Source organism: Nicotiana attenuata, unplaced genomic scaffold, assembly GCF_001879085.1.
Source record: "Nicotiana attenuata strain UT unplaced genomic scaffold, NIATTr2, whole genome shotgun sequence".
NCBI lineage: Eukaryota > Viridiplantae > Streptophyta > Magnoliopsida > Solanales > Solanaceae > Nicotiana > Nicotiana attenuata.
In genome coordinates this window covers 6,368-23,293 of record NW_017676818.1, presented here as the reverse complement: position 1 = coordinate 23,293, position 16,926 = coordinate 6,368, and the positions used below count along the sequence as shown (strand labels likewise).

At 41.2% G+C, this 16,926-nt stretch overlaps 1 protein-coding gene across 1 annotated transcript in view; it reads right to left on the bottom strand.

The window, feature by feature from the left end:
* The window catches only part of LOC109221215, a 14,538-nt gene extending 5,395 nt beyond the window's left edge, over positions 1-9,143 (bottom strand). Inside the window, exons 1-2 of the mRNA XM_019385680.1 lie at positions 8,848-9,143; positions 8,243-8,800 (exon numbers count right to left, since the gene is read on the bottom strand). Of these exons, the coding sequence (XP_019241225.1) occupies positions 8,243-8,800; positions 8,848-9,143 (854 nt within the window). The remainder of the gene's footprint in view (positions 1-8,242; positions 8,801-8,847) is intronic.
* Between the last annotated feature and the right edge of the window lie 7,783 nt (positions 9,144-16,926).

The window sequence follows — 16,926 nt, the reverse complement described above, 5'->3', positions numbered from 1 at the left end:
TCACGGACAAACTCAGTAGAGTCTGGGGGGTCGTACGGAGACGTTTGTACTGTTCCCCAGAGGCTATTGTGTTGGAAAAATCTCTCATTTGTCTTTCTCGTCGTGCGGTTGGTTCTAAATGCTGATTGAATTCTACTCTGTCTTTCGCAGATGGCGAGAACACGCGCTTCCTCATCTACCGATCAGCAGTCCGAGCCCCAGACAGCTCCCGCTAGGGGCAGAGGACGTGGCCATGCTAGGGGCCGAGGTAGGGGCAGGGCTCAACCCCAGAAGCAGCACCAGTGGCGGAGCCCCAGGTTGACCTTGAGGAGGAGGTTCCGACCCCAGCTGCAGCGGTTCCGGTGGGCCCAGCTCAGGTCCTAGAGGGGTTTATTGCTACCCCAGTCTTTCAGGATGCTTTGGTCCGGTTGGTGGGCTTCATGGAGAGTGTCACCCGAGCAGGATTACTTCCTGTAGCACCAGCCACTTCTTAGGCGGGAGGAGGAGCCCAGACTCCTGCTGCACGTACTCCGGAGCAGGTAGCTCCCCAGACTCAAATTCTACCGGGCCAGCCAGCTGCGGCAGTTCAGCCGGGGGTAGTTGCACAGGCCGGTGATGGAGCGGCTATGTTCGCAGATGCTTTGTGGAGGCTGGACAGGTTCACCAAGCTCTTCACTGCTGCATTCAGCGGAGCTTCTTCTGAGGACCCCCAGGATTTCTTATATAGCTGCCACGAGGTTCTTCGGAACATGGGCATTGTGGAGTCCAATGGAGTTGATTTTGCGGCTTTTCGTCTATCTGGATCCGCCAAGACTTGGTGGAGGGATTTCTGTTTAGCCAGACCAGCAGGGTCGCCGTCCTTGACCTGGGATCAGTTTTCAGAGCTGTTCCTGGAGAAGTTTCTCCCTGTTACTCAGAGGGATGCTTATCGGAGGCAGTTTGAGCGCCTCCAGCAGGGGTCTATGACGGTCACTCAGTATGAGACCCGGTTTATCGATCTAGCTCGCCATGCCCTCGTCATACTCCCCACTGAGAGGGAGAGGGTGAGGAGATTTATTGATGGTTTGATCCAGCCTATTCGTCTTCAGATGGCCAGAGAGGCGGGGAGTGATATTACTTTTCAGGAGGCGGCCAATGTGGCCCGGAGGATCGAGATGGTTCTGCCACAGGGGGGTGGTCATAAAACAGACAAGAGGCCCCGTCACACAGGTCGGTTCAGTGGTGCCTCATCTGGGGGCAGGGATTCTTATGATAGGGGTCAGCCTTCCAGGCCTTTCCAGTCAGCCCTCCAGGTTTCTCAGGGTGCTCCAGGTGATCATGGTTCCCGTGGGCATTATTCAGATCAACAGTCACTCAGTGCACCGCCAGCTTCCATCAGTGCACCGCCACTTCAGAGTTTTCGTGGAGGTCGTTCGGGTCGCCAGGGCCGGCCACAGCGTTCGGAGGGATGTTATGAGTGCGGTGAGTATGGTCACATCAGGAGAGCTTGCCCGAGATTGAGAGGTACCCAGTCTCAGCAGCAGGGTCCCCGTCCTATGATTCAGGCACCAGATGCCCCACAGCCAGCCAGGGGTGGAGGCAGAGGTCATAGAGGTGGAGGTAGAGGTCATAGAGGTGGAGCTCAGACCGCCAGGGGTGGAGGTCAGCTAGAAGCAGATCGACCTAGGGATACAGCTCAGGGTGGTGGGGCCAGCCCCGTTGCTATGCTCTCCAGGCTAGACCAGAGGCAGAGGCCTCAGATGCGGTGATCACAGGTACGGTTCTGGTTTGTGATCGAGGTGCTTCGGTACTATTTGATATAGGGTCTACGTATTCATATGTTTCCTCTTATTTCGCACCATGCTTGGTTATTCCTAGTGATGCCTTGGGTATTCCTGTATATGTGTCTACACCGGTGGGTGACTCTATCGTGGTCGACCGAGTCCATCGTTCGTGTGTCATAGTGATTGAAGTTCTTGTGACCCGTGTAGACTTATTACTCTTAGATATAGTAGACTTTGATATCATTCTGGGTATGGATTGGCTATCACCCTATCACGCCATCTTGGACTGCCATGCCAAGACTGTGACTTTAGCTTTACCGGGTATGCCTCGCTTAGAATGGAGAGGGACTCCAAGTCATTCTACCCGTAGTGTCATATCGTACGTGAAGGCTCGATGTATGGTCGAGAAGGGGTGCCTGGCCTATTTGGCCCATATTCGTGATTCCAATGCTGAGGTCCCTTCCATAGACTCTATGCCTACTGTCCGGGAGTTTTCCGATGTCTTTCCTTCAGACCTGCCGGGTATGCCACCCGACAGGGATATAGATTTCTGTATTGACCTGGTTACGGGCACTCAACCCATTTCTTTTCGCCGTACAGAATGGCCCCGCCGGAGTTGAAGAAGTTAAAAGAACAGTTGCAGGATTTGCTGGAGAAGGGTTTCATTAGACCCAGTGTGTCTCCTTGGGGTGCGCCAGTGTTATTTGTCAAGAAGAAGGATGGGTCAATGAGGATGTGTATTGATTACCAGCAACTGAACAAGGTAATGGTCAAGAATAAGTACCCACTGCCGAGGATTGATGATTTGTTCGACCAGCTTCAGGGTGCCAGGGTATTCTCCAAGATTGACTTGTGATCTGGCTACCATCAGTTGAGGATTAGGGCATCCGATGTCCCTAAGACAGCCTTCCGCACTCGGTATGGGCATTACGAGTTCCTGGTTATGTCATTTGGATTTACCAATGCCCCAGCAGCATTTATGGAGTTGATGAACCGAGTGTTCAGGCCATATTTGGACATGTTCGTGATAGTCTTTATTGATGATATTTTGGTGTACTCCCGCAGCCAAGAGGAGCACGAGCAGCACCTTAGAGTGGTTCTTCAGACTCTGAGGGATAGTCAGTTATATGCCAAGTTCTCCAAGTGTGAGTTCTGGCTGAGTTCAGTTGCATTCCTGGGTCACGTTGTATCAGTTGAGGGTATTCAGGTGGACCCAAAGAAGATAGAGGCAGTCAGAACTGGCCTAGACCAGCATCAGCTACAGAGATCTGGAGTTTCTTGGGGTTGGCAGGCTACTACAGACTGTTCGTGGACGGATTCTCATCTATTGCAGCCCCGATGACCAGATTGACCCAGAAAGGTGCCCAGTTCAGATGGTCGGATGAGTGTGAGGCGAGCTTTCAGAAGCTCAAGACAGCTCTGACTACGACACCGGTGTTGGTTCTGCCCACAGGTTCAGGGCCCTATACTGTTTATTGTGATGCTTCCCGTGTGGGGCTTGGAGCAGTGTTGATGCAGGATGGCAAGGTCATTGCCTATGCTTCGAGGCAGTTGAAAATTCATGAGAAGAACTATCCAGTGCATGATCTGGAGTTGGCAGCCATTGTCCACGCCTTGAAGATTTGGAGGCACAATTTGTATGGCGTGACGTGCGAGGTGTTCACCGATCATAAGAGTTTGCAGTACTTATTTAAGCAAAAGGATTTGAATTTGAGGCAGAGGAGGTGGTTGGAGTTGTTGAAGGATTATGATGTCACTATCTTATATCACCCGGGTAAGGCCAATGTGGTGGCCGATGCATTGAGTAGGAAGTCCGCCAGCATGGGTAGTCTTGCTTATATCCCGGTCAGCCAGAGACCGCTTGCTTTAGATGTTCAGGCTTTGGCCAACTGATTTGTGAGATTAGATATTTCTGAGCCTAGCAGAGTGTTGGCTTGCACAGTCGCTCGTTCTTCTCTATTGTAGATCCGTGATCGGCGTTTGATGATCCCCATTTGTGTGTCCTGAGAGACACGGTGCAGCGTGGAGGTGCCACGAAGGTGACCTTAGATGATGATGGTGTTTTGAGATTACAGGGGCGAGTTTGTGTGCCTAATGTTGATGGGATTCGAGAGTTGATCTTAGCGGAGGCCCATAGTTCTCAGTATTCTATTCACCCGGGCGCCGCGAAGATGTATCAGGACTTGCGGCAGTATTATTGGTGGCGTAGGATGAAGAAGGATATCGTTGCATATGTGGCTCGGTGTCTGAACTGCCGGCAGGTCAAGTATGAGCATCAGAAACCCGGTGGTTTGTTTTAGAGGATTGAGCTCCCCGAGTGGAAGTGGGAGAGGATTACCATGGATTTCATTACTGGACTTCCGCTGACTCGGAAGAAGTTTGATGCTATTTGGGTCATTATTGATAGGCTGACCAAGTCAGCGCATTTCATTCCAGTGGCAGTCTCCTATTCATCCGAGAGGTTAGCTGAGATTTATATCCGGGAGATTGTTCGCCTTCATGGAGTGCCGGTATCTATCATTTCGGATCGGGGTACGCAGTTTACCTCGCGCTTCTGGAGAGCGGTTCAGTAGGAGTTAGGTACCCAGGTTCAGTTGAGCACAGCGTTCCATCCTCAGACGGACGGTCAGTCCGAGCGGACTATTCAGATTTTGGAGGACATGCTCCGGGCTTGTGTTATTGACTTTGGAGGTTCATGGGATCAGTTCTTGCCTTTAGCAGAGTTTGCCTACAATAACAGCTACCAGTCGAGCATCCAGATGGCTCCTTATGAGGCCTTATATGGTAGGCGGTGTCGGTCTCCGATTGGATGGTTCGAGCCGGGAGAGGCTCGGTTGATAGGTACAGATTTAGTTCAGGAGGCCTTGGAGAAGGTCAAGGTCATTCAGGACAGACTTCGTTCAGCTCAGTCTAGGCAAAAGAGCTATGCAGATCGTAAGGTTCGAGACGTAGCTTTCATGGTTGGTGATCGGGTATTGCTCCGGGTGTCGCCTATGAAGGGCGTGATGAGGTTCGGAAAGAAGGGCAAGCTTAGCCCTAGGTACATTGGTCCATTTGAGATTCTTGATCGAGTGGGAGAGGTGGCTTATAGACTTGCATTGCCACCTAGCTTATCAGCCGTGCACCCAGTTTTTCATGTGTCTATGCTTCAGAGGTATCACAGCGATCCTACCCATGTATTAGACTTCAGCACTGTCCAGTTGGACAAAGATTTATCTTGTGAGGAGGAGCCGGTAGCCATTCTAGACCGGCAGGTCCGTCAGTTGAGATCTAGGAGTTTTCCCTCTGTTCGTGTTCAGTGGAGAGGTCATCCCCCTGAGGCCTCGACCTGGGAGTCCGAGTCCGATACGCGGAGCCGTTATCCACATCTGTTCCCCGACTCAGGTACTTCTCTCTTTTGTCCGTTCGAGGACGAACGATCGTTTTAGAGGTGGAGGATGTGACGACCCAAAGGGTCATCACCTATTTCCTCATCCATTCTGTGCTTTCGAGGCCTTAAAACCTTTTTTTTTTTGACTTGCCTCGATTTGCGTGCGCAGTCCGGGCGCGTAGCCGGAAAGCTGTTATGTCGAAATATGTGAATTCCGTGAAAAATTTGAAGAATTTTGATATTAATATGATTATAGTTGACTTTGGTCAACATTTTTGGTAAACGGACCCGGACCCGAGATTGGACGGTCCCGGAAGGTCCGTAGAAAAATATGGGACTCGGGCATGTGCCCGGAATCGAATTCCGAGGCCTAGAGCCCGAGATATGAATTTTTTCGTGAAATTGTTTTCTGAAATTATTAAGGAAAATAGAAATAAAAATTTATTAAAAGACTATGGTATCGGGCTCGTATTTTAGTTCCGACGCCCGGTACAAGTCTTAAATATGTGTTAAGCGCTTTCTGTAATGTTTGGTCGAAATCGGACGTCGTTTGACGTGTTTCGGACTATAAGTTCCAAGTTTGAAAGTTTATGAAGTTTAGAAGAAAAATCGTGTGTTTTGAGGCTTGATTCAATGATTTTGATGTTATTTTGGCGATTTGATCGCACGAGCAAGTCCGTAGGATGTTTTTGAGGTTGTATGCATGTTTGGTTTGGAGCCCCGAGGGCTCGGGTGAGTTTTGGATAGGCATCGGATTGCATTTCTCATGTTTTAAAAATCTGGTATGCTGGCTTCTGCAATTTTCGCAAATGCGAAGGGAAGACTCGCAATTGCGAGCTCGCAAATGCGAGCATTGCTTCGCAATTGCGAAGTCTGGGAAAATGGGGCACTGTCGCAAATGCGATCAACACTTCGCAAATGCGAAGTCTGGGGAAAAGGCTTGGGATCGCAAATGCGATCCATTGGCTCGCAAATGCGAGGTGGCCCTGGTCGCAAATGCGATCGAATGTTCGCAAAAGCGAAACCTGGCCACCAGACATGGGTTCGCAAATGCGAACTAAGAATGTCGCAATTCCCAGCCCTGTTTTGTTCGCAATTGCGAACCATGGTTCGCAATTCCCATATCCGAGGCCCAGCAAATTTTATACTTAGTCGAATTTTCATCACTTTTCACCATTCTTTCAAAACCCAAACACCATAGGCGATTTTTCAAGAGCAAACTTCATCCCAAATCATTTGTAAGTTGATTTTTACTCAATTCTTTCAACTTTTAACATCATTAAACATGTTTTCCACTTGAAATCAAGGATTTTCATGGGTGAAATTGGGGTTTTTGGGTGGAACCTAGGTTTTCCATAAATTGGGGAGTTGGACCTCGATTTAAGGTCCGATTTCAAAACAAATTATATATTTGAACTCGTGGGGGAATGGGTAACCGGATTTTGGTTCGAACCTCGAGTTTTGACCACGTGGGCCCGGGGGCGATTTTGGAATTTTTGGGAAAAACTTGGGAAACTCATTTTTTATGCATCCAAATTGATTCATATAATGTTTATTAAAGTAATTGAGCAATTTGTGATTAGATTCGAGCGAATTGGAGGTGGAACCGCGAGGTAAAGCAATAGTTGAGGATTAAGTGGATTTCAAGGCTTTGAGGTAAGTGTTTGGTTTAACCCTAGCTTGAGGGAATAGGAGTTGAGTCTTGTTGCTAATTGCTATGTGATCGAGTACGATGTATAGGCATGGTGACGAGTATCTATACATTGGTGTCTAGCATGACCGTGAGTCCTTATAACGTGATTATCATGACTTGGTTGTGAACTCCGTGTGTATTGGAGGATTTCTATATGTTGTGAATAGCATGTGAACGGTAATATGATCATTTGATTTCCTGGGAGCATAGGCTCGAATTGTGATACGAATATTGAAATCATACGAAATGACTTGATTCTTCGGAGCGTTGGCTCAAAATAGTAGAGTGAATTATAAGATAAGAAAAGTAAGAAAGAGAAAGCGTTGTTGGTTATTCCCTTGCCGGGATGTTTGTCAAATATTTGCTTATTTTTATGCCCCTTAATTGTGACTGTTGTTTGGGGAGTTGGACTGTTAAATGATACTGAGGATCGGGTTGCACGCCGCAACAATGATATTGAGGATCGGGTTGCGTGCCGCAACAATGATACTTGATAAATGATATTGAGGATCGGGTTGATCGCCGCAACAATGATACTTGATAAATGATATTGAGGATCGGGTTGCACGCCGCAACAATGATACATGATAAATGATATAGGTCGGGTTGCACGCCGCAACAATAGTAATTATGGAGCGGGTTGCACGCCGCAACAGTTATTGAGGCTATGTGTTTGTATTTGAGTATTGCTTCTTTGTTCATTGTGAACCTAAGCTGTTTTAGCTGTTACTCTGGATTGCTGTTAATATTGTATCTCCCCTTAGCATGTCTCCCTGCCCTTGTTGTTAATTACTTGATATTCGATTCCCGCTGTATATTTATAACTGCACAGGTTTATGTGATGTCCAGTCTAGCCTCGTCACTACTTCGCCGGGGTTAGGCTAGACACTTACCAGCACATGGGGTCGGTTGTGCTGATGCTACACTTCTGTGCATTTTTGCACAGGTCCAGGTTTTGAGGAGCAACAGCAGCAGTAGTTCGGGAGCAGACTTTCCTATTCACGAGACTGAGGTAGCGTTGCAGGCGTCCGCAGGCCCGACGTCTCTTCTTTATGTTTTCCTTTTGACTGTCGCCTCATTGTTTTTGAGAAAGACAGCTATTATAATTCTTTCAGACCTTTGTATTTAGTTTATTCTTAGTGGTTCGTGAGTAATGTGACACCAAATCTTGGGTAGAGGCTATTGTTGACTATTCCTCGTTTTGATTCAGACTTATAAATTAGACTTCCGCTATTATTATTATTAAATTCCATATTTCTTATTGATGCTATAGATTGTTAACAGATTTATTTATTAATGAAAGGTAAATAAGTTGGCTTGCCTAGCTACCACGAGTAGGCGCCATCACGATCCCGATGGTGAGAAATCCGAGTCGTGACACCAATAAGCCTATAGCAGTTGTCAATGGTGTGATTAGTCATTTTGCAATAAGAACACATCTGTGCATTCTTTTTCCCTTTATATGCAGTGTTCCCTTTATAGGAATTGTTTCCAGTCTTCTGTTGAGTGTAGAATTGAGGACCATTAGGGGTCTGATGGTTCTGAGAAGCTTGATTTCTCACTAGGAAAGAAGAACCATCTGTTGGGAAATGAGAGTTGACATGAATTTCCCTCTGATTCTCATCTTGCATGAGAAGAGAATATGCTTGATTGACTGAGGGTAATGGTTTGAACATAAGAATGTTGCTTCTAGCCTGTCCATAGGTCTCATTCAATCCCATGAGAAATTGAATGAGCCTTTCATCTTCCTTAAACTGTTGCATTTTCTTCTTACCACCACACTCACAATTACAAGAGCAGTACATATCAGTGTTAAGAGTGTCCAACTCATCCCACAATCGTTTCATTTTGGTAAAATAACTAGCAATATCTGCTGATCCTTGGACTAAATCAGCTAACTCCTTTTGCAGGTGATATAATTTGGCTCCATTGGGTTGTCCAAACCTGTGCTCCAGATCCAGCCATAGATCCTTGGTTGTTTTTGAATAAAGGACACTGTCAGCAATCACTTTGGTCAGAGAATTTAGCAACCATGATGTAACCAATGGTTACATCTGCTCCAGGACTGAAAAGTAGGATCTGTTGGGAGTGGCATGGGGCAAGAGCCATCAATAAATCCCAACTTGTTCTTGGCAGAAAGTGAAATCAAGATAGACCTGCTCCATCCAGCATAACCTCTACCATCAAATGATGTGTTGACAAATATCATCCCTGGTGCATCAGATGCATGGAGAAAGAAGGGATGGGTGGAATCAATGGTATTCCCATTGCCTATTGTTGTGGATGAAGATCCCTGTGTAGGAGTGGGAGTTGCAGTAACATCAGAAGAAGGAGACATGGTTGATTAAGAAAAAAATGAGAATAAGAAGAATTGAGAAGAAGAAGAGCTACTGCTCTGATACCATGTAGGAATTTAGAGAGATGATTATGAAAATTTCTGTATTTCTCAATGAATCACTGTACAAGAAGACTGTATATTTATACAGATATTTTGCTACCTAGAAAAGAATCTGAAAATAAACTACCCTATGAATTATGTACACTTGTCTTATTTCTATTAGCTATATCCTAACAATGTAACTAATTAATATTCCTTCAGCATGTGCAATGGACGGTCCAGATTATATTTTCATTAATTGATCTTGTTGGCTGAGATGGTGCCACGTGGCTTGCCACATGGCTTATCACACAAAAGGGCTTCAGCTTAGTTTTGTCCGAAATTCTTTTGTCCAAAAAATCCTTTCTTCTCTTCTTCTTTTTCATCGAACCTTTTCTCCTCTTCTGTATGAAATCTTTGTTGAGAAATTAAAGAGTGAGGCTGAGAAATTTCTTGATGTATTCCAACAACTACTCTACAAAATAATCGTGCAAATTAAGAAAAAGTACTTACTTGATTGATTATATTAATTCCTTAATGGTACACACTTTTTTTCTTCTAAAAAACACTATGAAAGAAAAAGTTTACTTAATCTATACAATATTAAAAGCACGTAGATCTTTACCGAAATATCGTTTGTCTTTTTTACCCTTTTAAAAATTAATTTTATATTGAACAAAATAGTAATTAAATTATTTTTCTAATATTTAACACTTTATGGCAATTCCTAATATTTAGGAATTAAACTCAAATTAGATTGAATACATTACTTATTTGATTTGGGTAAAATAATGGTTAGCCCTTCTTTATTAGCATGCGTTTCAGTTTCACGTTAGAAGACATATAGTTTATTTACTTCATAATTAAGAATATGTTTCTTCCTCAAGACACCAATAAATAAATATTTATAAAACTTGTAAGAAAAAACAAAGCCAATATTTTAATTTATTGAAAACAACCAGGACTTGACTTTGGAAATATGAGTAAGTATGGTTTGGAAGAATTATTTTTAAAAATTACCTACTACATATTTGGTTATTTATAAATATTCATTCAAATAATAAATATTCTAAAAGTATAAAAATGATTGCTTAAATTCTAGAAATAAACCTAACAATAAAGTAAAAAGTTCAAGTAAAAAATTTAACGAACGTAACAACCTAAAAAAATTATGGAGTAAATTATATAAAGTTAATTGGCTAATTGCTACAGAGTTGAAGTTGGTCATCATTTTATACCTTTAAAACTAAAATATTTCTTCAGCATTACTATGAAGACACAAAATTCTAACATGAAATGTTGATCGATTTTTCTATCATTTGTAAGTACATTTATTGTTTTATAAAAATCATAATTATTAATTATAATTATTTTTGGTACAACTAAAATATAGGATTTTGATTATTTCTATAGCCACGTTTTTTCTTTTATTGAGTTAGTTAAATCTACACAATATTAAAAGCACGGAAACCTTTAGCGAGATATCATTTATCTTTTTTACCTCTTTAATAATTAATTTTATATTGAAAAAAATAGTAATTAAAATATTTTTCTAATATTTAACACTTTTACAATTAACTAACATTTTAAAAATTAAATCTTTCCTTATATGAATCATGAAAATTCTTAATATTTAGGAATTGAAGTCAAATTAGATTAAATACATTACTTATTTGAATTTGGTAAATCATGGTTAGCCCTTCTTTTATTAGCACGCGTTTCACGTTAGAAGATATATAGTTTATTTACTTCATAATTAAGAATATGTTTCTTCCTCCAGACACCAATAACTAAATATTTATAAAACTTGTAAGAAAAAACAAAGCCATGTTTTAATTTACTGGAAACAACGAGGACTTTAAAAATCATTAACGCAAGGCAAAGTTTCTCTCTCTAGACTAGGGCTATCGGCGCAAGTTAAGTAAACCTACGCTGACGGCGGCAACCATGGCTAGAGGGCGAGGAAGACCGAAGAAACAACCAATTGTTACAGTAGGGAGCTCGGTAAGTGCTAGAGTAATTGCTGAAACCCTAGAAATGGAGGAGAACAGAGAATCTCAACACCAGTAGCAACGCATTTTCCGGCACTTTCACCACTAGCATCGATGGTGAAATTGAACCCTGGGATTAAGCAATTGAACCTCAGCGAAGACTTGAAGACGCAATTGACTAGAAATGGCAAACCACATGGTGGTATAAGCAACAATGACTCAACAAAGGAGAATGTTGAAGCAACACCGAAGATACAGGACCCAGCGCCCACTTGGACTGGCTATTCAATTGTAATGGTATTGCAACTAATGGTATGTCTCTTGATTACATTCCTCCGGAATTAGTTGAGGGATCAGTAATTGTTAAGCTTGATAAAGGAGAAACAGAAAAGGAGAATGACAAATGAAAGTCGGCGCTAATAGTATATGTGGTGGGAGATACACCTGGGTATAACTTCATGAGTAAATATGTGCACCAAAACTGAAATATTGTACCGGAGCCTGAAATCTACTATCACGAGGAGGGATATTATGTTGTTAAATTCAAAAACATAGCAGATATGAATTAAATATTGTATGCATGACCTTATAGCATTAACAACAGACCTATGATTTTAAAGCAATGGACTCCAGACTTCGATTTCAATGCAAAGTTCCTCACAGAATTGCCTCTACGGGTTAAATTCCCAAATCTGCCCATGAGCTGTTGGAGTAGTGACTCATTGAGTAGGATAGCCAGTGCTATTGGTGTTCCTAAATATGCTGATGAGTGTACATCAAAACAAACTAGAATATCATTTGCTCGAATGCTCATTGAAGTTAATGTCACCAAGGCCTTGCCATCTGAAATAACAGTGATGGATCCGTCAGGGACAACATTTCAGCAGGGAGTGATATTTGAATGGAAACCTGAATACTGTGAACAATGTCTAATGACAGGCCACAATTGTGATAAGCAAAGAAGGGATAACTTGAAGACAAATAAAGGACCATGAGCAAACCAGACCAATTGAGAGGAAGAAAAGACCTCAAAAATTGGTTTCAACTTGGGTCCCAAAGGTAGATACACACAAGCAAACTGCCTTTGCTGGTGATCAGCAGGGCACTAGCTACGCAGGGGCAACCAAACAAGCACAACAAGAAGCAGAAATAATGACAACTGAAGAGATAGATCCCCAAGCCAAAGAGAAGCAGAAGCTGAAAGGAAAGGCTGCTGGAGAAATAAATGGAAGACCTGTGAATCAAACAGTAGAAGTTGCTATACCTGTGAGAAATGAATTTGACATATTGCAACAAGATGATGCTGTGATGGCAACCTTACTCCCTTCTGATTTAGGAGGGGGATTCATATGCCATCAATAATGTCTTGGCTAGCATGGAATGTGAGGGGGTTAAATAAAAGGTATAAACAAAAAGAAAGTACTACATACCTTAAAGAGAATAAAGTAAAGCTAGTTGGATTGGTGGAAACAAGAGTCAAGGAACACAATGCAATCAAAATTAGTAGAAAAATAGCCCCTGTATGGGAATTTGAAAACAACTATGCAAGTGCAGTCAATGGTAGAGTCTGGATGCTCTAGGATAGTGCAGTATATCATGTCAAAATTGTACAACAAGCAGCACAACTAATACACTGTAATGTGGCTAGTAGGAACCAAGTCATTGATTGTGATATGATAGTGGTGTATGGATACAAAACAATTGAAAAAAGAAAGGAGTTATGGTAGCAGCTTGCAGGAATCTCATAGAAGGTAAGTAAACCCTGGATTATCTGGGGTGATTTTAATTCTATACTATACCTACAAGATAGACTGTATGGTACAACAGTAACTAGCTTGGAAATAAAGGACTTTACTGATTGTGTGCAAAACCTGATGCTGAATGAGCTACCATGTAAGGGAGATTACTATACATGGAAAAATAAACAGCAAGATGGAGATAGAATTTGGAGTAGAATTGACAGAGCAATAGGAAATGCAGAATGGATGATGCAGTTTGGATATCTCACTGCTGAATACAAGCTCCCTCACATATAAAACCACAGCCCTGTGATGATACACACTAACTTGAGGGAACCAAAGATCAATCCGCCATTCAAGTTTTTTAATGTTTGGGCATCACATTAGAACTTTCCCAAGATAGTGAAGGACTGATGGGAACAAGCTCTGCATCCAGATACAATGAAAAACATATGGATGAAACAGAAAGACTTAAGAGGAAAACTGAAGATTCTGAATGAAACTGAGTTCAATGGTATTGCTAGGAAGATTGAACAAGCAAGAGAAGACTTGAAAGAGATTCAGATTAAGATAAGTTCACATTATACAGATACACTTGCATCAGAAGAGAAGAATATAATATGCTAGCTTGAAAAGTGGTCCTTTATTGAAGAAAGTATAATGCAGCAGAAGGCTAGGGCAATGTGGATAAAACTTGGAGATTCTAACACTAGCTACTTTTCAGCAGCCACGAAAGATAGGAAACAAAATAAACAAATTATTGAGATTGATTCTCTTGATGGAATGAGATTGACTAATCCAGCAGCTATAAGGGAAGAGATTACTCAGTTCTACAATCACTTATGGGCATCGCAATACCAAGTGTTACAGCAGTAAATAAGAAGATCATGAGAAGAGGTAGAAAGCTGGAGCATGATCAACAACTCCAGCTATGTGAAGCAGTAACAGAACAAGAAATCTATGATGGATTATGCTCTATAGGAGATGACAAAGCCCCAAGGGTGGATGGGTACAATGCAGTATTCTATAAAAAAAGCATGGTCAATTATCAAGAATGAAGTTATAGAAGCAGAGAAGGAGTTCTTTATAACATGTATTATGTTCAGAGGCATCAACTGCACTGCAGTAACTTTGATTCCAAAAGTAGCTAATCCAGCTACAATCAAAGAGTATAGGCCCATGCTTGTTGTAATGTCCTCTATAAAATCATTGCTAAAGTCCTAGCAGGAAGAATACAAAAGGTTATTGCAAGCATCATCACAGAAACACAAGCTGGATTCATTCCTGGGAGAAGTGTTGCAGATAATGTGATCTTGGCACATGAATTGGTGAAAGCATACACAAGGAAATATATCTCACCAAGATGAATGATTAAATTAGATATCCAAAAAGCCTATGATACAGTAGATTGGAGGTTCCTGAAGCAGATGCTGGAGGGGCTACATTTTCCTTCAAAGTTTACTAAATGGATGATGGAATGTGTGTCAACTGTTAATTACTCCATATTAATCAATGGAGAACCAACCAAACCATTTGATGCTGCAAGAGGGCTCAGGCAAGGGGATCCAATGTCACCATTTCTATTTGCTATAGTAATGGAGTACTTAAGCAGAAGCCTTAGTGAATTGAAAGTTGAGAAGCAATTCAAGTTTCATCCTAAGTGTTCCAAAATAAATATTACTCATCTGAGCTTTGCAGATGACCTGCTGATGTTTTCTAAAGGAGATCTAACTTCTGTGGGACTACTGCACACCAAGTTTGGTAACTTCACAGATGCTTCAGGTTTACAAGCTAACATGTCAAAGAGTGCTATATATTTTGGTGGAGTAGCAGACCCTCTTAGGCCTGATATTCAGCAACTGCTGAGGTATGGACAAGGAGAATTACCTTTTAGGTATTTGGGGATCCCATTGGCTACAGGAAGCTGAAGATGTTAGAATGGTAACCATTAATATCCAAGATTATTGCAAAAGTGACTTCAGGGGTAGCAAAGAAACTGTCATATGCTGGTCGTGTACAATTGGTGAAGACAGTTCTATTTGGAGTTCAATCCTATTGGGCACAGATGTTCATAATACCTGCCAAAGTGATGAAGGCCATAGAAGCTTATTGTAGAAGTTACATTTGGTCAGGAACAAATGATATAATTAGAAAGGCATTGGTATCCTAAAGCAGAATGTGTGTGCCAAAGGCATCTGAAAGACTTAATCTCACAAATCTGAAAATTTGGAGCAAAGCAGCTATAATTAAAACATGCTGGAAATTGCATAGTAAGAAAGATACTCTTTGGATCAAATGGATACATGAGTACTATATAAAAAGGAAAGCAGATAACTGATATGCCCATACCTCAGCAAGCAAGCTGGATGGTAAAGAAAATATTCAAGGCAAGAGAAGATTTAGGTAGTGTTGAACATAAGGCATCAGGGAACAAGAGCATGATTAGGATCATTTATCTGAAAATAATAGGAGAGCTACCAAAAGTCACCTGGAAGAACTTAATGAGTGAGAATGCAGCAAGACCAAAAGCAATTTTCCTCACATGGCTTCCATTTCAAGACAGACTACTCACAGCTACAAGACTAAAAAGCTGGAAATACAGATAGATACAAATTGTCAAATGTGCAAACAAGCAGAGGAAAGCAAGGATCATCTATTTGCTGAATGTGAAGTTAGCAGAAGAGTGTAGAGTAAACTAATGGTATGGATTCAAATTGATTGGCCATCAGTGATGACATGTGGAAAACTGCAGAGCTGGATAGAGCAAAGAACAAGAGGAAAGACAAAGCAAGCAAAAATATTGAAGCTACTATACACAGAGTTCATCTATGCAATATGAATTGAACGAAATAACAGAGTATTCGTGAAGAAAGTGAAAACTAGTGATGCTGTAGCTAGAGATATAGCCTATACTTGTCATGTTCGTGCGATGAAAACCTTAAGATGACACTACAAAATTTTAGATTTCCTAGCTAATTGCCAATGACATTAGATAATGTGTATAGGACAGTTTCTCTTAGTGAAGATGTGTTTACCATATGAACAGCAGACTGAGTATGTAGTCTAGCTGGTTTTGTAAATATTCTACTTGGTAATTAATGAAAGTTGATAGTTATAAAAAAAAAAAACGAGGACTTGACTTTGGAAATATAAGTTATGTACTTATTAATTTTTGTTATATATAACTACCCATTTCTAGTATGGTTTGGAAGAATTATATTTTAAAATTGCCTACTACATATTTGGTTATTTATAATATTCACTTAAATAAAAAAATATTCTAAAAGTACAAAAGTGACTGCTTAAATTCTAGAAATAAACCTAGCGATGAAGTAAAAAGGCCAAGTAAAAAATTTTAACAGCGTAACAACCTAAAAATTATGGAGTAAATTATATAAAGTTAATTGCCAGTGGCGAAGCCAGAACTTGCGCAAAGGTTGTTCAAAGTGTGTGTATATATATATATATATATATAAAAGCACGAATATAAAGTCGGTTTACAAAAATAACCTTATAATATTAAGCATAATAACTCATAATAAAAGGATATAACCGGAATTCTAGATATTAACATTATAATCCTATTAGTTTTAGGACATAATACTACACGTTAGAATCCTACACGATACCAAGACAACTTATAAAAGGAATTTTAGCAACTAAGCGGCAGAATCACTTATATGGACGTTCTACCTTTTGTTTAAATGCAAATATAAATATTTCGCACATAAAGTAAAATCATAGAAGAGAAACTAATTGGAATTTGAAGATCACTATTCAATAATCGGATCTTGTGATAGAATGATAAACGAGAAGTCGAGAACCTAATTTTATCCAAATTTTAAGGTTATTAAATACAAATGGAGGACAAGTTATTCACCCAAATCACTTTTACTCTTATCTATATCTATATATGTCTATGTCTATCTATATCAATATTATTATAAGAGCATGAATAAAATGTTGGAGTACAAAAATAACATTTTAATATTAACCATAATAACTCACAATAAA